Here is a 27,920-nt window from a genome sequence, read left to right as displayed (position 1 = left end):
CATTTCTGGAATTTACCTTGAGTTTGTATTTTCTGTGAATTTCGGGTATTTTCTGGCTGAAATTGAGGCACCTGAGCAAATCTGATTCAGAGGCTGAAAAAGGATGCTGATGCTGTTGGATTCTGACCTCCCTACACTCGAAATGGATTTTTTTGAGCTACAGAAATGCAAATGGTGCGTTCTCAATTGCGTTGGAAAGTATACATCCAGGCTTCCAGCAATATATAATAGTTCATACTTTGCTCGAGTTTTGACGACGCAAACTAGCATTCAAACGCCAACTTCCTGCCCTATTCTAGCGTTAAACGCCAGAAACATGTTACAAGCTAGAGTTAAACGCCCAAAACAGGCTGCAAACTGGCGTTTAACTCCAAGAAAAGTCTCTACACATGAAATCTTCAATTCTCAACCCAAGCACACACCAAGTGGGCCCGAAAGTGGATTTCTACATCATTTACTTATTTTGTAACCCTAGTAACTAGTTTAGTATAAATAAATTTTTTACTATTGTACTCACATCTTTGGATCATCTTTTGATCTTTTGATCACTTTTGAGAGGCTGGCCATTCGCCATACCTAGACCTTCATCACTTATGTTCCTCGAGTATTCTAAGATATCCATTCTCACACAAGAACAGGATGAATGTGATGATTATGTGACACTCATCATCATTCTCACTTATGAACGCGTGCCTGACAAACACTTCCGTTCTACCTGCGAAAGCTAGAGTGTGTATCTCTTGGATTCCTGGTCCACGACGCATGGTTGCCTCTCCTTACAATAGAGCCTTCCATTCCTTGAGATTAGAGTCTTCGTGGTATAAGCTAGAACCAATTGGCAGCATTCTTGAGATCCAGAAAGTCTAAACCTTGTCTGTGGTATTCTGAGTAGAATCTGGGATGGATGATGATGCATGAAAACTTGTCTCTCAACAAATTTCCCTTCGGCAAGTATACCAAATTGTCGTCAAGTAAAGCTCACAATAGAGTGAGGTCGAATCCCACAAGGATTGATTGGTCATGCAACTTTAGTTAGAAGAATGCGCTAGTTGAGCTAAACAGAATTTAGATTGAGATGCAGAAATTAAATGACTGGAAAGTAAATAACAGAAATTAAAGTGCAGAATCTTAAATGGGGATTTGGGGTAATGAGCATGAAATTAAATGGCAAAAAGTAAAGAAAATGGGTAAGATCAGAAATGGAGAAATCATTGGGTTCAGGAGATGTTGCATTCTCCGGATCAAGTTCATTCTCATCTCTTCCTCAATCAATGAATTCATTAATCTCCTTGGCAATCTTAAGTGATTGGATCTAATTCCTTGGCAATCCAATCTCTCTAAGCTTGAACAATTGCCCAATTCCTTGATTTAATTGCTCATGGGAAGAGATGAAGTGTGGTCACTGATTATACCACATGTATTTCCAAATCAAAGTATTGGGAGGATTACATGTCACTATATCCGCCCAAACCCCAATGTTAATGGGAACCACTTTTCCCATTAACGTTGCTTAATGCCCCTTTGTTCCTACGTTAGAGTCCACGTTAGTATAGCTAACGTGACTTTTAACGTAGGTGTGATCCACCTTCGAGAGCATTAGTGACACTCACCTTTGTCACTAACGCTCCAAATGCCACATTCTCTACGTTGGAACTCATGTTAATTAAGTTAACGTGGCTCTTAACGTAGTAGCGATGCCATCTTCCAATTATAGTGACAAAAGTGAGTGTCACTAACGTTGGCTCTTTGATCTCAACTCCACGTTAACTTTCACGTTAATAGTCTTAACGTGAAAGTTAACGTAGGCAATGCTAGTTGGTCCAACGTTAGTGACAAAAGTGGGTGTCACTAACGTTGGCTTTTGTTTTCCTCTTCCACGTTAGAGTTCATGTTAACTAAGTTAATGTGACTCTTAACGTGGATCATTGCCAAGTTCTCCAACATTAGTGATGTTCACTTTTTCTATTAACATTAGAGTTCCTTTATCTTCTACGTTAACTACCACGTTAACTACGTTAACTACCACGTTAACTTAGTTAACGTGGCAAGTAACGTGAGCTTTGGATGGCTTCGCAGGCGTTATTGGTGATCACTTTTCTCATTAACGTTGCAAGCTTAACCATTTCACGTTAGTGTTCACGTTAACTAGGTTAACGTGAATACTAACGTGGTTCTTCCTTGCCTCCTTTGCCCTGAAATCAAGCAATTAAAGTGCATCAAAGCTCTAGCCAAAGTCATGAGATTATGCATCATCATTTTATCATGTAATTCTAGCAAAATACTCATGAAATTATGCAAAGTTCACAAAAGTTGCTTGAATCAAGGTGTAAGTGTAATTTCATCCAAAACTTGCCTTATTCACTAAGAAAATGCATGAGACTACCCTAAAACAGTAAAGAAAAGGTTAGTGAAACTGCCCTAGATGCCCTGGCATCACAACACCAAACTTAAAGCTTGCTTGTCCCTAAGCAAGTACTGAAGCATAAGAAGAATGAAATGAAATAACAAGAAGATAAAATAGAAGTAGCATTCTTGGTTTATGGGGTTTCATGCATAGCAACTTAGGTTCTTTCCCTCTAGGTTTCAAGCCTTTATCAAATCCTTAGTCACTTTCTTGATTGCACTCTTTGAGATTTTTTTCTTATTGATCCTTCTTTATTTTTCAAAGTTATTTTTCTTTTTGCTAAGTGCTTTGTAAGAGGGCGACTCTTTATGATAAGCTTTCAGCCAACACTCCCAAACCAGTTGGTTTTAAGGTGCTAGGTGTTAAGACACCCCTAAGGACCTACTCCCTCAAGTCTCTTTCCCTCATACATACACACCACAGGCATATGGTTTGTTATTTTTCCTTTCTCGAGACCTTGGTGTCCAGCACCTCTTTGGGTTACTAAGTGTTCTGTAACAAAGGTTACTCTTGATAGTGGACTTTCAGCTGATAATCCCGGATTAGTTAATCCAAGTTACCAAGTGATAATGCACCCCTAAGAGCTTATTCATCCAAGTATATCCTTTGTACATAAACACCACAGACACATGCCTCAATTTTGAAACCCTTGATGCCTAGCATTGTTTCTTATTGTGTTTCTTTCCTTTTCACTTTTATTGCTCTTTCTCTTTCTTATTGGGATCTTATTATTTAGCTAGTCTCAAAGGGTGTGTCTCAAACAAAGGACTTAGGATAGATAGTTGCTTTCTTTCCTTCTTTGGTGAACCAACTTAGCTTAATAATCAACCTACCATAAACATTCAGAATGCACTTCATAAAATAACTTCACTCTTGTTCTTTTCATAACATTTTCTTTTTAATTAACTTAAAGAGACAAGCATACAAGTAAGAAAGATGAAAGTGAACATTCAAGACATTAGGCTAGCAACATTAAAATTGTGAATAAAGGGGAACAAGTAAAAGATGCATGTTCTATTCAATCATTTTTCACTTAGAGTTTTGCAGTTCGAGATGGGTTGAAGCAACCTCATGATATCTTCCTTGGTATTCTCGTTCTAATAATTGCATCCCTGTCTGTTTCCTTGGATGATGGGGTATGCTCATTCCCTGAGATTGATTGAATTCCTGCAACACTATTGAAAGTTGCTTGTTCTCCAAGCAGTTGGAAGAGGGTTAGCATGCATATATGTTTGTGAGCTTCAGAACTTACTTTGGTGTGTGAACACCAAACTTAGTTCTTTGCTTACTTGACAATTTAGATGCATGTAAGAACCTTGTGTGCTTTTTATCAAGAAACAACCATGAGCTAAAAAAAATCTATATCTTAGAGGCTAAGCCTCTGCCAAGTAAGTTCTCTAATTGCTAGAGGGATGCTTCATCACTAAGGGTTGCAATGCACTCTTCAGCTGGAGTTTTGGTGGAACACCAAACTTAGAGCCCTATATTCACCCTTGAATTGTTTTTAGTGTGTAACACCAAACTTAGTTCCTCACACTATAGAGAATCCAACTTGGAATTTTTATTGAAAGACTTATGAAAAGAGAATTACCTCAGGTTGGGTTGCCTCCCAACAAAGCGCTTTTTTAGCGTCGCTAGCTCGATGATTCTTTCCTTAGTTGAGGTTGTACTTCTGTTTGGGGGTCTCCTCCATGCTGCCCAAGTAGTGTTTGTGTCTTTGTCCATTCACCGTGAATCTTCTCTTTGAGCCTTCTTCCATTATTTGTCCATAAGGTGAGACTTTTGTGGCTAGGAAGGGTCCCGACCATCTTGATTTGAGTTTCCCAGGAAAGAGTTTCAGTCTAGAATTGTAGAGAAGCGCATGTTGCCCTTCTTCGAAACTTCTGGGTACCAAATTGAGATCGTGTCTCCTTTTTGCTTTTTTCTTATAGATCTTGGTATTTTCATAGGCTTGGGATCTAAATTCTTCCAATTCTTGAAGCTGCAGAATCCTTTTTTCACCAGCAGTAGTGCTATCTAGGTTCAGTGTTTTAAGGGCCTAGGAGGCCTTGTGCTCCAGCTCTAACGGCAAGTTACAAGCCTTACCATACACCAGTTGATATGGGGATATCCCAATTGGTGTTTTGATGGCTGTCCTGTATGCCCAAAGAGCATCATCTAGCTTCTTCGCCCAGTCTTTTCTTGATATTCCCACAGTCTTTTCCAAAATCATTTTCAACTCTAGGTTAGATATCTCTGTTTGCCCACTTGTTTGGGGATGATAAGGTGTGGCAACCTTATGCTTCACCCCATATCACAGGAGTAGGGCTTCCAATGGTCTATTGGAGAAATGGCTCCCTCCATCACTGATGAGGGCTCGTGGGACTCCAAACCTGGTGAAGATATTCCTTCGAAGAAAGTTTATGACCACCTTGTTGTCATTAGTTGGGGTCGCCACTGCCTCCACCCACTTAGATACATAGTCTACTGCCACCAAGATAAACTTGTTTGAATATGAGGGTGGGAATGGTCCCATGAAATCAATCCCCCATACATCAAACAGTTCAAGTTCTAGAATGTATTGTTGTGGCATCTCATTTCTCTTGGGCAGGTTGCCAGCCCTTTGGCATTCGTCGCAGCTTCTCACCAATTCCTTAGCATCTTTGAAGATAGTGGGCCAGAAGAACCCACATTGCAGCACTTTTGCGACAGTTCTTTCTCCTCCAAAGTGACCTCCATAACTAGCACTATGGCAACTCCACAGGACCCTTTGTCCTTCTTCTTCTGAGATGCACCTCCTAAGGATTCCATCTGAGCATTTCTTAAAGAGATAGGGTTCATCCCAAATGAAATACTTGGCATCATTGATGAGTTTCCTTCTTTGGTATTTGTTGATTCCAGGGGGTAAGTCACCGGCTGCTTTAAAATTGGCAATATCCGCAAACCATGGTGCTTTATGAATCATCATTAGCTGCTCATCTGGGAAGAATTCATTTACACTTGTATCATAGGCATCATTCTTCTCACAAGGGATTCTGGATAGATGGTCTGCCACTTTGTTCTCCACACCCTTTTTGTCTCTAATTTCAATGTTAAACTCCTGCAACAATAAAATCCATCTGATTAGTCTTGGTTTTGTCTCTTGTTTGGTAAATAGATATTTGAGTGCTGTGTGATCAGTGAAAACAATAACTTTAGATCCAATAAGATATGATCTAAATTTGTCAAATGCAAAAACTATTGCCAGCAATTCCTTTTCTGTAGTGGTATAATTCTTTTGAGTATCATTAAGGACCTTGCTGGCATAGTATATCACATGCACCAAACTTTCTTTTCTCTGTCCTAACACTGCCCCAACTGCGAAATCAGATGCATCACACATCAGTTCGAATGGTAAATTCCAATCAGGAAGGGTGATGATAGGAGCTGAGGATAGCCTCTTTTTCAAGTTTTCAAATACTAGCATGCATTTCTCATAAAAAATAAATGGTGTATCAGACATTAGGAGATTGCTTAAGGGCTTGGCTATCTATGAAAATCTTTAATAAACCTTCTGTAGAAGCCAGCATGTCCCAAAAAGTTCCTAATTTCCTTGACATCACTTGGTGGAGGTAACATTTCAATTAGCTCCACCTTAGCTCTGTCTACCTCAATGCCTTGATTAGAAACATTATGGCCAAGAACTATTCCCTCTGTCACCATGAAATGACATTTTTCCCAGTTCAAGACTAAATTGGTTTCTTGACATCTTTTCAATACCAAGGCAAGATAGTTTAGGCAATTAGGGAAGGAATCTCCAAATACTGAGAAGTCATCCATGAAAACTTCAATGAACTTCTCTATCATATCTGAAAAGATGGAGAGCGTGCAGCGTTGAAAAGTTGCTGGTGCATTACAAAGCCCAAATGGCATGCGTCTGTAGGCAAACACTCCACATGGGCATGTGAATGATGTTTTCTCTTGGTCTCTTGGATCAACCACTATTTGGTTATGTCCTGAATAACCATCTAGAAAACAATAATATGCATGTCCCGCAAGTCTTTCCAACATTTGATCCATGAAGGGAAGTGGAAAATGATCTTTTCTTGTGGCTTCATTGAGCTTCCTATAGTCAATACACATTCTCCAGCCTGTGATGGTTCTTGTAGGGATTAGCTCATTCCTTTTGTTGGGCACCACAGTGATTCCTCCTTTCTTGGGAACCACTTGAACTGGACTGACCCATTGGCTATCTAAAATTGGGTAGATTACTCCACCCTGCCACAATTTCATAACTTCTTTTTGCACTACTTCTTTCATTGCAGGATTCAATTTTCTTTGGGGCTGAATGGACGGTTTGGCACCTTCTACCAAGAGTATCTTATGCATGCATATGGCTGAACTGATTCCTTTCAAGTCAGCAAGTGTCCATCCAATGGCATCCTTATGCTTTCGCAAGACTTGAAGCAACTCTTCCTCTTGTTCTTGGCTGAGGGCTGAATTTATGATCACTGGATAACTTTTATTTTCTCCCAAGTATGCATATTTGAGAGTGGTTGGCAGTGCGTTAAGCTCCAGTTTGGGCACTTCTTTTCCTTCCTCCTTGTCTTCTAGTATGCCTTGAACATGTATTTCAGCGGCTGCAGCTTCTTCGCTTGCTGCTAATTCTTTTTCTGTTGATGCTTCAAGTTCTTCTTCAAGAGTTTCTTGTACCAAAGCCTCTACAAAGTCCAACCTCATACATTCTCCCAATGAGTTGTGTGGGTAACTCATGGCCTTAAACACATTGAATGTCATTTTCTCCTCATGTAATCTAAGGACAAGTTCACCCTTTTGGACATCAATAATGGCTCCGGCAGTGGCTAAGAATGGTCTTCCCAGGATGATGGAATTCTTAGCTCCTTCCTCCATGTCTAATACCACGAAATCTGCTGGAAAGATGAAGTCTCCTACCTTCACCAGCAGATCTTCTACTATTCTATGGGGAAATTTGAATGATCTGTCTGCTAGTTGCAGCGTCATTCTTGTTGGTTTGGCTTCTTCAATCTTCATTTTTTTCATCATTGCTAGAGACATTAGGTTTATGCTGGCTCTTAGATCACATAAAGCCTTTTCCACAGTGATTTCCCCAATGATACAAGGGATTTGGAAACTCCCAGGATCCTTCAATTTCTGGGGCAATTTGTGTTGGATGATGGCGCTGCATTCTTCAGTGAGCACTACGGTCTCATTATTCTTCTAGCTTCTCTTCTTGGTCATCAATTCCTTCAAGAACTTGGTATAGAGTGGAATTTGCTCTATTGCTTCAGCAAAGGGTATGTTTATTTGTAGTTTCTTGAAGATTTCCAAGAATCTTGAGAATTGGTTGTCCTCTCCCCTCTTCTTTAATTGCAGCTGATGGGGGTATGAGGCCTTTGAGAAGCATGGTTTGAGTGCTTCTCCTTCTTGATGAGGCTTAGGGTTTGAGGGTTGAGCTTCCTCATGTCCTTTGTTTTCTTCATCCAATTTCTTCTCTGGTGGTTTCTCGTGGGTCTCCTTCAATTCCTTCCCACTTCTGAGGGTGATAGCTTGACATTCCTCCTTTGGTATTGAGTTAATATTGCTGCAATTGTTGTGTCCAGGGACTTGCTTGAATAAGAATTCAATCTGTGTTTCCAGTTTCTTGATGGCAGCATCTTGATTCTGCATGTTGGATTGCACTTCTTCCCAAAAAGCTTTACTATCTTGAATTTTCTTGCATAAGTTTTCAAGTAGAGCCTCAATCTTTGAGAGCCTCTCCTCGGTTATTGATGGTGGGTTGAGATTAGGTGGTTGAGAAGATTGGTTAGATGGATGCTGGTAATATCTGTATGAGGTGTTTTGATGAGTTGCATTGTTGTTGGAGTTGAGATTGTGGCGTCTTTGATCTTGCCCTTGGTCTTGTTGGTTTCCCCATCCAAAGTTGGGGTGATTTCTCCATCCAGAGTTGTAAGTTTTGGAGTATGGATCATGGACTTGTCTAGGTAAGTTTCCAACATAGTTGGCTTTCTCCCAATCACCTTCTTCTCCTATGTTTACTCTTTCTTGAGCTGATGATGAGGTGATGGCTGCTGCAACTTGGTTCTCCTCCACCTTCTTGGTAAGATATGCTAGTTGCTTGGTGATCATCTTATTTTGAGCTAACAATGCATCCATGTGGTTCAGCTCCATTACTCCTCTAGTGTTACTTCTTTCAGAGGCATAGAAGTAGTCATTTTCAGCAACTGTTTCAATGACATATATGGCTTTTTCAATGGTTTTCTTCTTGTTTAGAGAGCCTCCTGATGAATGATCCACAGCCTTCTTTGACTCATATGAAAGACCTTCATAGAAGATGTGAAGTTGAACCCACTCATTAAACATCTCTGGTGGGCATCTCTGGTGGGCATCTCCTTGTTAGGTCTTTGAATCTCTCCCATGCTTCATAAAGTGTCTTACCATCTTGTTGTCTAAAAGTTTGCACCTCAGTTCTTAGCCTATTGATCCTTTGAGGAGGGTAAAATCTTGCCAGAAACTTGTTTACCACTTCTTCCCAATTAGTTAAGCTCTCCTTTGGGAAGGATTCAAGCCATTTGGATGCCTTGTCCCTGAGTGAAAAAGGGAACAAGAGCAACCTATAGACATCTGGGTGGACTCCATCGGACTTCACTATGTCACAAATCCTCAAGAAGGTGGTCAAATGTTGATTAGGATCTTCTTGAGCACCTCCTCCAAATGAGCAATTATTCTGCACAAGAGTGATAAGCTGGGGTTTTAGCTTGAAATTATTGGCATGTATGGTGAGCTTCTGAATGCTCCTTCCACAGTTTCCTGGATTAGGATTGATATAGGATCCTAAGACTCTCCTTTCTTGCTCAGCCCGGTTTGCATGACCTTCTCTGACATGATTATGAGCTTCTTCTTCATGATTGTTCTCCATATTTTCTTCCATGTAGGGTTCAAAATACTCTTCCTCTTCTTCCTCAGCACCAATAATCCTTTTCCCTATTGCTTCCCTTCTTAGTCTCCAAAGGATTCTTTCGGGTTCTGAATCAAAGGATGTTGAAGCTCCTTCTCTTCTCCCTGTCATACAACAAACAGATTGCACAACAGGAAATAAAATGAAGAAACTATTCTTGTTAGGGTAATTGTTAGTGTGAGTGATACAAATTATCAAACAGTTAGTGGGTTAGTGAGCAGAATTGTAATCAAAGAAAGAAAGAACGAAAAATAAAAGAGGGTGCAGGGGTGAGGAAGAAATAAAAATAAACTAAAAAAATTAACTGAATAAACTAAACAAAAAGAAAAATTCTCAATCTAGTGATTGATGAGCGGATAATTTGTATACTTTTTGGCATTGTTTTTAGTATTTTTTTAGTATGATATAGTTAGTTTTTAGTATATTTTTATTAGTTTTTAGTTAAAATTCACTTTTCTGGACTTTACTATGAGTTTGTGTGTTTTTCTGTGATTTCAGGTATTTTCTGGCTGAAATTGAGGGACCTGAGCAAAAATCTGATTCAGAGACCAAAAAGGACTGCAGATGCTGTTGGATTCTGACCTCCCTGCACTCAAAGTGGATTTTCTGGAGCTACAGAAGCCCAATTGGCACGCTCTCAACGGCGTTGGAAAGTAGACATCCTGGGCTTTCCAGCAATATATGATAGTCCATACTTTGCCCAAGATTTGATGGCCCAAACCGGCGTTCAAAGTCACCTCAAGAAATCCCAGCGTTAAACGCTGGAACTGGCACCCAAATGGGAGTTAAACGCCCAAACTGGCACCAAAGCTGGCGTTTAACTCCAAGAAGAGTCTCTACACGAAATTTGCTTCATTGCTCAGCCCAAGCACACACCAAGTGGGCCCGGAAGAGGATTTTTATGTCATTTACTCATTTCTGTACACCTTAGGCTACTAGTTTTCTATATATAGGACCTTTTACTATTGTATTTGAAATCTTTTGATCACTTTAGATCTTAAGAGGACTTTGGTAGCTATCTTCATTTTTATGCTATCTTAGATCATTGGGAGGCTGGCCATTCGGCCATGCCTAGACCTTATGCTTATGTATTTTCAACGGTGGAGCTTCTACACACCATAGATTAAGGTGTGGAGCTCTGCTGTACCTCGAGTATTAATGCAATTACTATTGTTCTTCCATTCAATTCCGCTTGTTCTTGTTCCAAGATATCACTTGTTCTTCAACTTGATGAAGGTGATGATTGACGCCCATCACCATTCTCACTCATGAACAAAGTGACTGACAACCACTCTTGTTCTACAAGCATTTGAGGCTTGGTGAATATCTCTTGGATTCCTGATTGCACGATGCATGGTTGATCGCCTGACAACCGAGTGCTCGCCTGACAAACGAGCCAACCATTCCGTGAGATCAGAGTCTTCGTGGTATAGGCAGGATCTGATGGCGGCATTCAAGAGAATCCGGAAGGTCTAAACCTTGTCTGTGGTATTCTGAGTAGGATTCAATGACTGAATGACTGTGATGTGCTTCAAACCTGTAACCTACTGGGCGTTAGTGACAGACGCAAAAGAGTGATTCTATTCCGGTAGGGGAGGGAACCAAACCGGTGATTAGCCGCACTGTGACAGAGTGTATGAGCATTAGTTTTCACTGCGAGGATGGGAGGTAGCTGCTGACAACAGTGAAACCCTACACGAGCTTGCCATGGAAAGGAGTAAGAAGAATTGGATGAAGGCAGTAGGAAAGCAGAGAGACGGAAGGGAAGGCGTCTTCATACGCTTATCTGAAGTTCCTACCAATGAATTACATAAGTATCTCTATCTTTACCTTTGTGTTATTTTCGTTCATCACTATTACCATTTGAGTTTGCCTGACTAAGATTTACAAGATGACCATAGCTTGCTTCAATACTAACAATCTCCGTGGGATCGACCCTTACTCGCGTAAGGTTTATTACTTGGACGACCCAGTGCACTTGCTGGTTAGTTGTGCGAAGTTGTGTAATGCCATGGTATTGAGCTACTACGTTTTTGGAGCCATTACCGGGGATTATGAGAGTTGTGAAAAAGTATTGTTCACAATTTCGCGCACCAAGTTTTTGGCGCCGTTGCCGGGGATTGTTCTAGTTATGAGCAAGCTTTCGGTAACATCAGTGCCAAGATCCGGCAGCAACATCAAGTTTTGGTGTTATTGCCCGGGATTGTTTAGGCTGGACAACTGACGGTTCATCTTGTTGCTTAGATTAGGTATTTATTTTTTTCGAAATTCTTGAAGATGAATTCTAGAGTTTCATGATGATTTGTTGAAATCTGGCTGGCTGAGAAGCTATGTCTAATCTCATTGGACCGAGGTTTCAACTTATCACCACAAGAGCTTGTTGATTTCTTATCAATCTTGCTTTTGGAGCAGTGATCTGCTAAGGCTTGGCTGGCCTCTGGCCATGTCTAGTGTTTTGGACCGAAGCTTTCTCTGAAAGCTTGGCTGGCTGTGAAGCCATGTCTAATTCCTGGACCGGAGTCTTAGACTAGCATTGCACTGATTCCTGGAATTCTCATTAAGAATTTTGATACTTTTTTTCACTTCATTTTCGAAAAACACAAAAAATTTTACAAAATCATAAAATCAAAAAAAAAATATTTCTTGTTTGAGTCTAGTGTCTCATCATAAGTTTGGTGTCAATTGCATGCATGTGTCTAAGTGATCTTCAAGATGTTCTTGATGATTTACTTGCTATGATCTTTGAATTCTATTGACTTGATTGTTTTGTGTGTCTCATATGCATTTTTATTTTGTTAGTGTCAGTGGTATACAAACTGCTAAGTTTGGTGTCTTGCATGCATTGTTATTTGATTCTTGTTGCATTTTGGTTTGTCCTTATTATTAAAAATCCAAAAATATTTTTAATTTGTGTCTTTTCAAGTCAATAATACAGAGAATTGAAGATTCAGAACATACAGCAGAGGAACTGCACAGAAAAAGCTGGGCGTTCAAAACGCCCAGTGAAGAAGGACAGACTGGCGTTTAAACGCCAGCCAGGGCACCTGGTTGGGCGTTTAACGCCCAAAAAGGTAGCATTTTGGGCGTTAAACGCCAGAATGGATACCATTCTGGGCGTTTAACGCCAGGATGGCTAGAAGGGAAGATTTTGTTTTCAAATCAAATTTTTTTTCTAAGTTTTCAAAATCTTTTCAAAATCAAATCTTTTTCAAATCAATTTTTCAATCAAATCTTTTTCAAAATCAATTTCTTTCCATTTTTGAAGATACTTACTATCAATTAATGATTTAATTCAACATTTCAAGTATGTTACCTTTTCTGTTGAGAGAGGTTTAATGTTTGAATCATATCTTTTCTTGTTAGTCAAGTTTTTAATTTTCAAATCAAATCTTTTTTTTTAAAATGTTTTCAAATCATATCTTCTCAATCATTTTTTTTAAATCAATCATATCTTCTTAACCACATCTTTTTCAAAATAGTTTTCAATCAAATCCTTTTGATTTCTAATTTCAAAATCCTTTTCAAAAATCACTTGATTTCTTTTCCCTTTTCATTTTCGAAAATTAAGTAGTGTTTTTCAAAAATGTTTTAAATTTTTCACTTAATTTTCGAAAATAACTTCCCTCCTTCTCACATCCTTCTATTTATGGACTAACACTATCCCTTAATGCAAAATTCGAACTCCATTTTCTCTGTTAAGTTTGAATTTTCCACTTCTGTCTTCTATTCTTCTTTTCCTCTGACACCTAAAGGAATCTCTATACTGTGACATAGAGGATTCCACATTTTCTTGTTCCCTTCTCTTTCTTATGAGCAGGAGCAAAGACAAGGGCATTCTTGTTGAGGCTGATCCTGAACCTGAAAGGACCTTGAAGAGAAAGCTAAGAGAAGCCAAAGCACAACTCTCTTTAGAGCACCTGAACGAACTCTTCAAAGAAGAAGAACAAATGGCAGCCGAAAACAACAACAATGCCAACAATGCAAGGAAGGTGCTGGGTGACTTTACTGCACCTACTCCCGACTTCTATGGGAGAAGCATCTTTATCCCTGCCATTGGAGCAAACAACTTTGAGCTTAAGCCTCAATTAGTTTCTCTAATGCAACAGAATTGCAAGTTCCATGGACTTCCATTGGAAGATCCTCATCAGTTTTTAGCTGAATTCTTGCAAATTTGTGACACAGTCAAGACTAATGGGGTTGACCCTGAGGTCTACAGACTGATGCTATTCCCTTTTGCAGTAAGAGGCAGAGCTAGAACATGGTTGGACTCTCAACCTAAAGAAAGCCTGGACTCTTGGGAAAAGCTAGTCAATGCCTTCTTGGCAAAGTTCTTTCCACCTCAAAAATTGAGTAAGCTTAGAGTGGAAGTCCAAACCTTCAGACAGAAGGAAGGAGAATCCCTCTATGAAGCTTGGGAAAGATACAAACAATTGATCAGAAAGTGTCCCACTGATATGCTTTCTGAATGGAGCATCATAGGTATTTTCTATGATGGTCTCTCTGAACTGTCCAAAATGTCCTTGGATAGCTCTTCTGGAGGATCTCTTCATCTGAAGAAGACGCCTACTGAAGCTCAAGAACTGATTGAAATGGTTGCAAATAACCAATTCATGTACACTTCTGAAAGAAATCCTGTGAACAATGGGACTAGTCAGAAGAAAGGAGTTCTTGAGATTGACACTCTGAATGCCATATTGGCTCAGAATAAAATATTGACTCAACAAGTCAATATGATTTCTCAAAGTCTGTCTGGGATGCAAAATGCACCAAGCAGTACTAAGGAAGCTTCATCTGAGGAAGAAGCTTATGATCCTGAGAACCCTTCAATAGAAGAGGTGAATTACATGGGAGAACCCTATGGAAACACCTACAATCCTTCATGGAGGAATCATCCAAATCTTTCATGGAAGGATCAACAGAGACCTCAACAAGGTTTCAATAACAATAATGGTGGAAGAAACAGGTTTAGCAATAGCAAGCCCTTTCCATCATCTTCTCAGCAACAGACAGAGAGTTCTAAGCAGAATACCTCTGACTTGGCAACCATGGTCTCTGATCTAATCAAAACCACTCAAAGTTTCATGACTGAAACTAGATCTTCCATTAGGAATTTGGAAGGACAAGTGGGTCAGCTGAGCAAGAAAATTACTGAACTTCCTCCAAGCACTCTCCCAAGCAATACTGAAGAAAACCCAAAAGGAGAGTGCAAGGCCATCAACATGGCCGAATTCTGGGAGGAAGAAGAGGCAGTGAACGCCACTGAGGAAGACCTCAATGGACGCCCACTGACCTCCAATGAGTTCCCCAATGAGGAACCTTGGGAATCTGAGGCTCAAGATGAGACCATAGAGATTCCATTGGACTTACTTCTGCCATTCATGAGCTCTGATGAGTATTCTTCTTCTGAAGAGGATGAGTATGTCACTGAAGAGCAAGTTGCTAAATACCTTGGAACAATCATGAAGCTAACTGACAAGTTATTTGGAAATGAGACTTGGGAGGATGAACCCCCTTTGCTCACCAAAGAACTGGATAACTTGTCTAGGCAGCAATTGCCTCAAAAGAGGCAGGACCCTGGGAAGTTTTCTATACCTTGTACCATAGGCACCATGACCTTCAAGAAGGCCTTGTGTGACTTAGGATCAAGTGTAAACCTCATGCCCCTCTCTGTAATGGAGAAATTAGGGATCTATGAGGTACAAGCTGCAAAAATCTCACTAGAGATGGCAGACAACTCAGGAAAACAAGCCTATGGACTTGTAGAGGATGTTCTGGTCAAGGTTGAAGACCATTACATCCCTACTGATTTCATAGTCCTAGAGACTGGGAAATGCATGGATGAATCCATCATCCTTGGCAGACCCTTCCTAGCCACAGCAAAGGCTGTGATTGATGTTGATAGAGGAGAGCTGATCATTCAAGTGAATGAAGAGTCCTTGGTGTTTAAGGCCCAAGGATATCCCTCTGTCATCATGGAGAGGAAGCATGAAGAGCTTCTCTCAAAACAGAGCCAAACAGTGCCCCCACAGTCAAACTCTAAGTTTGGTGTTGGGAGGCCACAACCAAATTCTAAGTTTGGTGTTGAAACCCCACACTCAAACTCTAAGTTTGGTGTTGGGAAGTTCCAACACGGTTCTGAGCATTTCTGAGGCTCCATGAGAGTCCTCTGTCAAGCTAGTGACAATAAAGAAGCGCTTGTTGGGAGGCAACCCAATGTTTTATAATTAATTATTTTCTTTTGTTATTTTATCTTTTTTGTAGGTTGATGATCATAAGAAGTCACAAAAACAATGAAAAAAGCAAAAACAAAATGAAAAACAGGAAGAAAAACAGCACACCCTGGAGGAAGATGCTGCTGGCGTTTAAACGCCAGTCAGCCTAGCAGTTGGGCGTTTAACGCCCAGTCTGGCACCCTTCTTGGCGTTTAACGCCAGAAAGGGGCACTAGACTGGCGTTAAACGCCAGTAAAAAGCAAGAACCTGGCGTTAAACGCCAGAAATGGGCACCAGCCCGGCGTTTAACGCCAGAATTGGCTCAAAACGTGGATTTTGATGCCATTTGGTGCAAGGATGCCTTTTCCTTGACACCACAGGATCTGTGGACCCCACAGGACCCTACCATCACTCTCTCTCTTCTTCCCCCATTCACCAATCACCTCAACACCTCTTCCCCAAAAACCCTTCACCTATCAAATCCCATCTTTCTCTTCACCACTCACATCCATCCTTCATAAATCCCCACCAACCTCACCCTTCAAATTCAAACCACTTTCCCTCCCAAACCCCACCCATAATGGCAGCACCATTTCCCCCCTCTCTCCTATATATACCCTTCTTCTACCCTTCATTTTCACACAACCTAAACACCACTTCTCCCCCTCTTTGGCCGAACACACCACCATCTCCCTCTTCCTCATTTCTTCTTCTTCTACTCTCTTCTTTTTTCTTTTGCTCGAGGACGAGCAAACATTTTAAGTTTGGTGTGGTAAAAGCGTTGCTTTTTCATTTTTCCATAACCATTATGGCATCCAAGGCCGGAGAAACCTCTAAAAAGAGGAAAGGGAAGGCAAAAGCTTCCACCTCCGAGTCATGGGAGATGGATAGATTTCTCTCAAGGGTGCATCAAGACCACTTCTATGAAGTTGTGGCCTTGAAGAAGGTGATCCCCGAGGTCCCTTTTTCACTCAAAAAGGGTGAATATCCGGAGATCCGCCATGAGATCCGAATAAGAGGTTGGGAAGTTCTTACCAACCCCATTCAACAAGTCGGAATCTTGATGGTTCAAGAGTTCTATGCCAATGCATGGATCACCAAGAACCATGACCAAAGTGTGAACCCGAATCCAAAGAATTATCTTACTATGGTTCAGGGGAAATACTTGGATTTTAGTCCGGAGAGTGTGAGGGTGGCGTTCAACTTGCCTATGATGCAAGGAGATGAGCATCCTTACACTAGAAGGGTCAACTTTGATCAAAGGTTGGACCATGTCCTCACAGTTATATGTGAAGAGGGCGCACAATGGAAGCAAGATTCAAGAGGAAAGCCGGTCCAATTGAGAAGGCATGACCTCAAGCCCGTGGCTAGAGGGTGGTTAGAGTTCATACAACGCTCAATCATCCCCACTAGCAACCGGTCCGAAGTTACCATAGACCGGGCCATCATGATCCATAGCATCATGATTGAAGAAGAAATAGAAGTTCATGAGGTTATGGCCCAAGAACTCTATAAAGTGGCGGACAAGACCTCCACCTTGGCAAGGTTAGCCTTTCCTCATCTCATTTGTCACCTCTGTTATTCAGTTGGAGTTGACATAGAGGGAGACATCCCCATTGATGAGGACAAGCCCATCACCAAGAAAAGGATGGAGTACACAAGAGATCCCACTCATCATGAAATCCCTGAAATTCCTCAAGGGATGAATTTTCCTCCACAAAACTATTGGGAGCAACTAAACACCTCCCTAGGAGAGTTGAGTTCCAACATGGGACAACTAAGGGTGGAGCACCAAGAACACTCCATCATCCTTCATGAAATTAGAAAAGATCAAAGAATCATGAGGGAGGAGCAACAAAGACAAGGAAGAGACATTGAGGAGCTCAAGCACTCCATAGGATCTTCAAGAGCAAGAAAGAGCCGCCATCACTAAGGTGGACCCGTTCTTTGATTTCCTTGTTATTTGTTCTTCTGTTTTTCGAATTTTATGCTTATGTTTGTCTATGTTTGTGTCTTGTGATCATTAGTGTCTTAGTGTCTATGCCTTAAAGTTATGAATGTCCTATGAATCCATCACCTTTCTTAAATAAAAATGTGCTTAATTGAAAAAGAAAGAATTGCATGAATTTTGAATTTTATAACAGTTTAATTATTTTGATGTGGTTGCAATATTTTTGTTCTCTGAATGTATGCTTAAACAGTGCATATGTATCTTGAATTTGTGGTTCATGAATGTTGGCTCTTGAAAGAATGATGAAAAAGGAGACATGTTACTGAGGATCTGAAAAATCATTAAAATGATTCTTGAAGCAAGAAAAAGCTATTCAAAAAAAAAAGAGAGAGAGAAAAATCGAAAAAAAAAAGAGAGAAAAACGAAAAAAAAAATAGAAAGAAATAAAGAGTTGTGATCCAAGGCAATAAGAGTGTGCTTAAGAACCCTGGACACCTCTAATTGGGGACTTTAGCAAAGCTGAGTCACAATCTGAAAAGGTTCACCCAATTATGTGTCTGTGGCATGTATGTATCCGGTGGTAATACTGGAAGACAGAGTGCTTTGGGCCACAGCCAAGACTCAATAAATAGCTATGTTCAAGAATCATCATACTTCACTAAGAGAATCATTAGCACTATCTGGACTCTGAGTTCCTAAAGAAGCCAACCATTCTGAATTTCAAAGGATAGAGTGAGATGCCAAAACTATTCAGAGGCAAAAAGTTAAAAGCCCCGCTCATCTAATTAATACTGATCTTCACAGATGTTTTTAGAATTCATTGCATATTCTCTTCTTTTTATCTTATTTGATTTTCAGTTGCTTGGGGACAAGCAACAATTTAAGTTTGGTGTTGTGATGAGCGGATAATTTGTATACTTTTTGGCATTGTTTTTAGTATGTTTTTAGTATGATATAGTTAGTTTTTAGTATATTTTTATTAGTTTTTAGTTAAAATTCACTTTTCTGGACTTTACTATGAGTTTGTGTGTTTTTCTGTGATTTCAGGTATTTTCTGGCTGAAATTGAGGGACCTGAGCAAAAATCTGATTCAGAGACCAAAAAGGACTGCAGATGCTGTTGGATTCTGATCTCCCTGCACTCGAAGTGGATTTTCTGGAGCTACAGAAGCCCAATTGGCACGCTCTCAACGGCGTTGGAAAGTAGACATCCTGGGCTTTCCAGAAATATATGATAGTCCATACTTTGCCCAAGATTTGATGGCCCAAACCGGCGTTCAAAGTCACCTCAAGAAATCCCAGCGTTAAACGCTGGAACTGGCACCCAAATGGGAGTTAAACGCCCAAACTGGCACCAAAGCTGGCGTTTAACTCCAAGAAGAGTCTCTACACGAAATTTGCTTCATTGCTCAGCCCAAGCACACACCAAGTGGGCCCGGAAGAGGATTTTTATGTCATTTACTCATTTCTGTACACCTTAGGCTACTAGTTTTCTATATATAGGACCTTTTACTATTGTATTTGAAATCTTTTGATCACTTTAGATCTTAAGAGGACTTTGGTAGCTATCTTCATTTTTATGCTATCTTAGATCATTGGGAGGCTGGCCATTCGGCCATGCCTAGACCTTATGCTTATGTATTTTCAACGGTGGAGCTTCTACACACCATAGATTAAGGTGTGGAGCTCTGCTGTACCTCGAGTATTAATGCAATTACTATTGTTCTTCCATTCAATTCCGCTTGTTCTTGTTCCAAGATATCACTTGTTCTTCAACTTGATGAAGGTGATGATTGACGCCCATCACCATTCTCACTCATGAACAAAGTGACTGACAACCACTCTTGTTCTACAAGCATTTGAGGCTTGGTGAATATCTCTTGGATTCCTGATTGCACGATGCATGGTTGATCGCCTGACAACTGAGTGCTCGCCTGACAAACGAGCCAACCATTCCGTGAGATCAGAGTCTTCGTGGTATAGGCAGGACCTGATGGCGGCATTCAAGAGAATCCGGAAGGTCTAAACCTTGTCTGTGGTATTCTGAGTAGGATTCAATGACTGAATGACTGTGATGTGCTTCAAACCTGTAACCTACTGGGCGTTAGTGACAGACGCAAAAGAGTGATTCTATTCCGGTAGGGGAGGGAACCAAACCGGTGATTAGCCGCACTGTGACAGAGTGTATGAGCATTAGTTTTCACTGCGAGGATGGGAGGTAGCTGCTGACAACAGTGAAACCCTACACGAGCTTGCCATGGAAAGGAGTAAGAAGAATTGGATGAAGGCAGTAGGAAAGCAGAGAGACGGAAGGGAAGGCGTCTTCATACGCTTATCTGAAGTTCCTACCAATGAATTACATAAGTATCTCTATCTTTACCTTTGTGTTATTTTCGTTCATCACTATTACCATTTGAGTTTGCCTGACTAAGATTTACAAGATGACCATAGCTTGCTTCAATACTAACAATCTCCGTGGGATCGACCCTTACTCGCGTAAGGTTTATTACTTGGACGACCCAGTGCACTTGCTGGTTAGTTGTGCGAAGTTGTGTAATGCCATGGTATTGAGCTACTACGTTTTTGGAGCCATTACCGGGGATTATGAGAGTTGTGAAAAAGTATTGTTCACAATTTCGCGCACCAGTGATCTTCAAACTTAATCAATGTTGATTCAAAATCAATCCCCGGCAACGGCGCCATAAACTTGATGCATGAAAACTTGTCTCTCAACAAATTTCCCTTCGGCAAGTATACCGAATTGTCGTCAAGTAAAACTCACAATAGAGTGAGGTCAAATCCCACAAGGATTGACTGGTCAAGCAACTTTAGTTAGAAGAATGTGTTAGTTGAGCTAAACAGAATTTAGATTGAGATGCAGAAATTTAAATGACTGGAAAGTAAATAACAGAAATTAAAGTGCAGAATCTTAAATGGGGATTTGGGGTAATGAGCATGAAATTAAATGGCAAAAAGTAAAGAGAATGGGTAAGATCAGAAATGGGAAAATCATTGGGTTTAGGAGATGTTGCATTCTCCGGATCAAGTTCATTCTCATCTCTTCCTCAATCAATGCATTCATTAATCTCCTTGGCAATCTTAAGTGATTGGATCCCAATTCCTTGGCAATCCAATCTCTCTAAGCTTGAACAATTGCCTAATTCCTTGATTTAATTGCTCATGGGAAGAGATGAAGTGTGGTCACTGATTATACCACATGTATTTCCAAATCAAAGTATTGGGAGGATTACATGTCACTATATCCGCCCAAACCCCAGTTTGGTCCAACATGAGAAAGCATTTCTAGCATGATCTCCTCATCCCTTTTCCAAGGCTCAAAGGAGATCCAATTATGGAGAGTTTCTTTTCCAAGACAAGTAACCAATTGAATTAAGATCGAAAGCTTTCTAGTAAGATCAAGAGAAAAGAAAGAAGAAGAAGAATGAAAACTATAATTGATCCATCAAATTACAACAGAGCTCCCTAACCCAATGAAATGGGCTTAGTTGTTCATAGCTCTAGAAATGAAAAATGGCAGAAAAGAAGAATCCATGCTAAAAGTGCAGAAAAGTAAATCTATAGAGAGTAGTTCCCAAAAGTGCCAAGCTTCTCTATAGTTCAAAACTACTCCTATATATACTACTCCTCTTGATCTTCAAGTGAGTTCTTTAAGTCTTGGATGTGGGCTTTGGATCTTGAGTTGAAGCAGTTCTCATCTTTAGTAGGCCTAACTTGCAGAGAAAGATGAATTAGGCTTTGGGTATTTAGTAAGATTTAACGTTGATTACCATTGTGGGTTCGAGAACGTTAGTGGCATTCACTTTTTCCACTAACGTTCCAACCTCATATATCCACGTTAAATCCAACGTTAGTGGTCTTAACGTGACCACTAACGTTTCTTTCTCAAATGTTGGCCAACGTTATTGGGACTCACTTTTCCCAATAACGTTGGCTTATACCCCTTCGCAAACGTTAATGGGAATCACTTTTTCCATTAACGTTGCTTAATGCCCCTTTGTTCCTACGTTAGAGTCCACGTTAGTATAGCTAACGTGACTTTTAACGTAGGTGTGATCCACCTTCGAGAGCGTTAGTGTCACTCACCTTTGTCACTAACGCTCCAAATGCCACATTCTCTATGTTGGAACTCACGTTAACTAAGTTAACGTGGCTCTTAACGTAGTAGCGATGCCATCTTCCAACGTTAGTGACAAAAGTGAGTGTCACTAACGTTGGCTCTTTGATCTCAACTCCACGTTAACTTTCACGTTAATAGTCTTAACGTGAAAGTTAACGTAGGCACTGCTAGTTGGTCCAACGTTAGTGACAAAAGTGAGTGTCACTAACGTTGGCTTTTGTTTTCCTCTTCCACGTTAGAGTTCACGTTAACTAAGTTAATGTGACTCTTAACGTAGATCATTGCCAAGTTCTCCAACGTTAGTGATGTTCACTTTTTCTATTAACGTTGGAGTTCCTTTCTCTTCTACGTTAACTACCACATTAACTTAGTTAACGTGGCAAGTAACGTGAGCTTTGGATGGCTTCACAGGCGTTATTGGTGATCACTTTTCTCATTAATGTTGCAAGCTTAACCATTCCACGTTAGTGTTCACATTAACTAGGTTAACGTGAATACTAACGTGGTTCTTCCTTGCCTCCTTTGCCCTGAAATCAAGCAATTAAAGTGCATCAAAGCTCTAGCCAAAGTCATGAGATTATGCATCATCAATTTATCATGCAATTCTAGCAAAATACTCATGAAATTATGCAAAGTTCACAAAAATTGCTTGAATCAAGGTGTAAGTGTAATTTCATCCAAAACTTGCCTTATTCACTAAGAAAATGCTTGAGACTACCCTAAAACAGTAAAGAAAAGATCAGTGAAACTGGCCTAGATGCCCTGGCATCAGATGACTGTGACGAGCTTCAAACTCATGACTGTTGGGCATAGTGACAGACGCAAAAGGATCACTGGATCTTATTCCAATACAAGTGAGAACCGACAGATGATTAGCCCTATGTAACCCGTAGCCGGACCATTTTCACTGAGAGGAAGGGAGGTAGCCATTGACAACGGTGATACCCAAACATACAGCTTGCCATACAAAAGAGTATAAATGATTGAATGAAGACAGTAGGAAAGCAGAGATTTAGAAGGAATAACGCATCTCCATACGCTTATCTGAAATTCCCACCAATGAATTACATAAGTATCTCTATCTTTATTTTATGTTTATTTATCTTTTAATTATCAAAACTCCATTTGAATCTGCTTGACTGAGATTTACAAGATGACCATAGCTTGCTTCAAACCGACAATCTCTGTGGGATCGACCTTTACTCACGTAAGATTTATTACTTGGACGACCCAGTGCACTTGCTGGTTAGTTGTGCAAAGTTGTGAAAAAGAGTTGAGATTACAATTGTGCGTACCAAGTTGTTGGCGCCATTGAGATCACAATTTCGTGCGCTACTTACATACCCATATGGCCTTAATCGTTTCATTATCCTTTGCAAACCCATTTTGAGCCTATTTTACCCCTTTGTTCTTTACTTTAGCACATCATTAATTCTAAGTGAAAAATAATAATGTCCTTAATTTGAATCCTTGGTTAGCTTAGACTAGTGAGAGTGCTCATGAATTAAGTGAGGGAAAAGCGGATTTGGAAACGTTTGGTTTGGGAATTGAGTATGTTAGACTTTTTGTGAAAATATGAAAAATGTTGAAGACATGTTTATGCATTCAATACCTTAATCATATGCATTGTGAAAAAAAAAGGAAAAGAAAAGAGAAATAAAAAATAAATAAACAAATAAATACAAGAAAAATAAAAGAAAAAGAGTAAATAATAAAAGGGGACAAAATGCCCCAAACTAATTAATGACAGCAATACATATAAGTTGTACTCTAAATTAGGATGCATGAATATGTGGAAAACGTAGTTAATGGGTAGTTATATTTTATATTATGATTACATGAAATGTCTTAGGCTAAGTGAGAAGTTTTGGTTAATCAAGGATTTGAATTTCAGTCCACTTAACCAAATACATTCCTACCTTGACCCTAACCCCATTACAACCCTTGAAAAGACCACTTGATATGTATATTTGTGCATTAAATTTCTGTTGATTGGTAGAAGAATAGCAAGCCTTAGAAAGCAAGATTAGTAGAGAATTGAGAGAATCGAACCTTAAACACTTGAGCGATTAGAGTATATACACTTCCAGTGAGGGTTCGATGCTCGATTCTTTGTTCCCGGCCTTCATGAGCTATTTTCTTTTGCAAGTTTACTTGTACCTTATTTTATGATTTGAATTAGTGAGATCCAGTTCATATTTCTTCTTGAAGGATTTGTTTACTTTTCACCAAGTAGGTAAAAGCATTTTGCATGTAGTTGCATTCATAAAGATAGGTTGCATTTCATACTTTCTACCATTCCTCTTCACTCTTATAGTCTCTCTTGAGCTTAGCATGAGGACATGCTAATGTTTAAGCGTGGGGAGATTTGATACACCACTATTTCGTGGTACATCTTGTGCTTAATTGAGTGGATTTTGTGCTATGATTGAAAACATGTTTCTTTGGTCTTAATTTAGCTAATTCTAATCCTCTCTCTTTACCATTCGATGCCTTGATATGTGTGTTAAGTGTTTTCAGAGATTACAGGGCAGGAATGGCGTAGAGGATGGAAAGGAAGCATGTAAAAGTGGAAGGAATACAAGAAGCTGAAGGAACTGCAAAGTTGTTAGCCCTGACCTCTTCGCACTCAATCAATCATAACTTGAGCTACAGAGGTCCAAACGAGGCGCTTTTAGTTGCGTTGGAAAGCTAACGTCCGGGGCTTCGCAACAATATATAATTTTTCATAGTTGACTTGGCTTTCAGGGACGCACACAAGCAAAGCACGCGAACGCGCGCATCTACGAAATTTCCATCGGCGCGTACGCGCGCATGCGCTGCGACCTGTACGTAGCAGAAATTGCCCCCAGCAATTTCTGGGCTGTTTTTGACTCAGTTTTCGGGCCAGAAAACACAGATTAGAGGCTACAGAGTGGGGGAATCAATCCATCCATTCATCACACAACTTTTCATTCACATAATTTTTAGGTTTTAGATTTAGTTCTCTAGAAAGAGAAGCTCTCTCCTCTCTCTTAGGTATTAGGATTAGGATTTCTTCTTCTTCTCAATTCCAGGTTCAATGTTCTTTTAATTTAGTTTCTCTTTTATTTGTTTATGAACTCCATGTTAGATTTGATTTCTTTATTTAATGCAATTTGAGGTATTTCATATAATTTAGCTTTTTACATTCTTAGCTTGTGTTGAGTAATTGGAGACACTTGAGTTATCAAACTCCTTGTTGATTGAAAATTAGAATTCTTTGCTGATTGATTTAAATTTCCCAAACTCTAGTCTTTTCTTAGAAATTGACTAGGACCTGAGGAATCAAATTGATTTATCCACTTAATATACCTTCATAGTAAGAGGTTGACCAAGTGGGAGCAAAAGTCAATTGTCATCACAATTGATAAGGATAACTAGGATAGGACGTCCAGTTCTCATACCTTGCAAGGGTTTTCATGATAATTAGTTTACTTCCTTGTCATTTACATTCCTTGTTCAAACCTTTCAAAAGCCCAAAAAGATACCTTTCTCATAACCAATAATAACACACCTCCCTGCAATTCCTTGAGAGACGACCCGAGGTTTAAATACTTCGGTTATTAATTTTTATTGGGTTTGCTTTAGTGACAAACAAGTTTTGTACGGAGGGATTATTGTTAGTTTAGAAACTATACTTACAACGTGATTACTTTTGTGAAATTCTTTACTAGCAAAAATTTGTTCGTCAGGTATCACTGTTGATACTACAAAGGTAGATGTTATTTCTGGGTTACCTTACTCCTCCTCTGTGAGGGAAGTCCATTAGTTTCTTGGTCATGCAGGTTTCTACCAGCGTTTTAGCAAGGACTTCAGGAAGGTTGCACTGCCTTTGTCCCGTCTGCTGCAGAAGGACGTAGAGTTTGAGTTGAGTGAAGATTGCATGGAGGCATTTGACAAGTTGAAGGTTGCCTTGACCCAAGCTCCTATTGTGAGAGGGCTTGACTGGAGTAGGCTGTTCGAGATCATGTGCGACGCATCAAACTATGCAGTAGAAGCGGCGCTGGCTCAGCGTGAAGGTAAGGACCCATACATTATTGCTTATGCTTCTAAAACTCTGAATGGTACACAGTTTAATTATACTACCACTGAGAAAGAACTTTTAGCTATTGTTTTTGCTTTGGATAAATTCTGAGCTTATTTACTTGGAACTAAGGTGGTAGTATATTCAAACCATGCGGCCTTAAAGTCTTTGTTAGCTAAGAAAGAGTCAAAACCAAGGTTAATCCGTTGGATATTGTTATTGCAAGAATTTGACTTAAAGATCAAAGATAGGAGTGGTTCTCAGAATTTAGTGGCGGACCACTTGAGTCGCCTTGAACATATTAAAAGTGACTCCACTCCTATCAATGATGCATTTCCACTTGATAGCTTGCAAGTAATATCTGAGGTAGTTCCTTGGTATGCACATATAGCTAATTATTTGCTTAGTCATACCTTTCCTCCCAATTTTACTAAGCATCAAAAGGACAAGCTTAAAAGCGAGTCCAAGAATTACATATGGGATGACCCATATTTGTAAAGATGTGGTGCTGACCAAATAATTAGAAGGTGGGTGCCACAATCCAAAATCTAATCAATCTTAGAGGTCTGCCACTCTTCTGAGAGTGGTGGACATTTTGGTCCCCAAAGGACTGCGAGAAAAATTTTAGACTGCGGATTTTGGTGGCACACACTTTTTAAGGATGCTACAATTTTCTGTGACTCTTGCCACCAATGTAAAAGGTTTGAAAATATATACAAGAGGGATGAGATGCCCCAACAACTTATGTTATTTTGTGAAATTTTTTATGTTTGAGGTATTGACTTCATGGGTCCATTTCCAAACTCGAATGATTTTTTATAAATTTTGTTTGCTGTTAATTATGTTTCTAAATAGGTGGAAGCAATTCCTACCCGTACTGATGATGCTAACGTTGTTGTTTTTTTTGTTAGGAATAATATTATTTGTCGCTTTGGATCACCACGAGCAATCGTAAGTGATCAAGGCTCTTTTTTTGTAACAGAAGAAAGACTGGTTTACTGAAGAAACAAGGAATCATCCACAAGGTGGCGACGACTTACCATCCTCAGACCAATGGACAAGCTAAGGTGTCCAATAGGGAGATCAAGCACATACTAGAGAAGATTGTGAAGCCTCATTGGAAGGATTGGAGTACTAGACTTGCAGATGTGCTTTGGGCTTATCGGACTGCGTACAAGACACCCATCGGCATGAGTCTGTTCTGCCTAGTCTACGGAAAGGCTTGTCACCTTCCGGTAGAGGTGAAACACAAAGCTTACTGGGCTGTGAAAGAATGCAACTCCGGATTGGGAGGAGCCAGAATTGAATGGAAGCTGCAACTAGAGGAATTGGAGTGCCTTCGACTAGAGGCATATCAGAACTCAAGGCTCTACAAGGAAAAGGTGAAGGCAGTGCATGCCAAGAACATCAAGAAAATAGGGTTTAGAGCTGGGGATCAAGTCCTTCTCTAGAACTCAAGGTTAAGATTAATGCCAGGCAAGCTGAGGTCAAGATGGGATAGACCTTACATGGTAGAGAAGGTGGAACCGTACAAAGTTGTCCACCTAAGTCACCCTTCAAGCCCCACCTTCTTCAAAGTCAATGGCCACCGTTTAAAGCTGTATCATGGTATGAAGATGAAGAACAACAAGGAGCTCAAGATCTTCCTCTTGAAGGATCCAAAGCAAGAAGAGGATTGAGCTTATGGACCGTCCAACTTAAGGACGTTAAAGAAAAGTGCTAGGTGGGAGGCAACCCACCATGGTATGATCTTCCCTTTATATTAGTTCTATTTCTTTTATATCAGTGTCAATTTTCAGTTCTGCATGATTATCTTTATATAGCTTTATTTAAAAAAAAAAAGTAACTCCGACGCATAAGCGTCAATGATGCGCACGCGTCATATGGAGGTTTGAACTTTATTAAAAATGATAGAGAGTTACGCTGGAAACGTGCGGAAAAGGTGCCTGCCACACAAGCCAACCCATGCGTACGCGTGGAAGATGCGTGCGCGTAACCTGCAATTTCATCAATCCACGCGTGAACTTCAGCAACGCGTACGCGTGGATGAAAATCGGCGTAAATAGGTGATTTGGACAGAAAGTTGTGCGGCCATGGTGCTGGAAACGTGCGTCTAGCACGACCAGTGGTCACGCGTACGCATTACCAACGCTTACGCATCACCTGCATTTTTGCCTACCCACACGTACGCGTGGGCAACTGGTGCGGAATTTATAACCCACAAACTAACCGATATG

General features: G+C 40.1%; 1 protein-coding gene and 1 non-coding gene across 2 annotated transcripts; one reads left to right on the top strand and one right to left on the bottom strand.

The window, feature by feature from the left end:
• Window positions 1-13,690: 13,690 nt before the first annotated feature.
• Window positions 13,691-13,798, bottom strand: LOC112804557 (small nucleolar RNA R71). The gene has a single exon (XR_003203168.1). It is a non-coding gene; the product is annotated as a small nucleolar RNA R71 (small nucleolar RNA).
• An 11,744-nt stretch (window positions 13,799-25,542) lies between these two features.
• Window positions 25,543-27,134, top strand: LOC112803524 (uncharacterized). The gene is made up of 3 exons (XM_025847010.1): window positions 25,543-25,678; window positions 26,031-26,037; window positions 26,666-27,134. The coding sequence occupies exons 1-3, from the start codon at window positions 25,543-25,545 to the stop codon at window positions 27,132-27,134; spliced, it is 612 nt and encodes a 203-aa protein (XP_025702795.1).
• Window positions 27,135-27,920: the final 786 nt, after the last annotated feature.

The sequence above is a fragment of the Arachis hypogaea genome, chromosome 5, assembly GCF_003086295.3.
Source record: "Arachis hypogaea cultivar Tifrunner chromosome 5, arahy.Tifrunner.gnm2.J5K5, whole genome shotgun sequence".
Lineage (NCBI taxonomy): Eukaryota > Viridiplantae > Streptophyta > Magnoliopsida > Fabales > Fabaceae > Arachis > Arachis hypogaea.
The sequence above is the reverse complement of the archived record's forward strand: the minus strand, read 5'-3'. Positions and strand labels throughout refer to the sequence as shown.

Bases quoted from the DNA above. Each gene is read 5' to 3' on its own strand.
- LOC112803524 (XM_025847010.1), top strand. From the start codon at position 25,543: ATGGAGGCATTTGACAAGTTGAAGGTTGCCTTGACCCAAGCTCCTATT.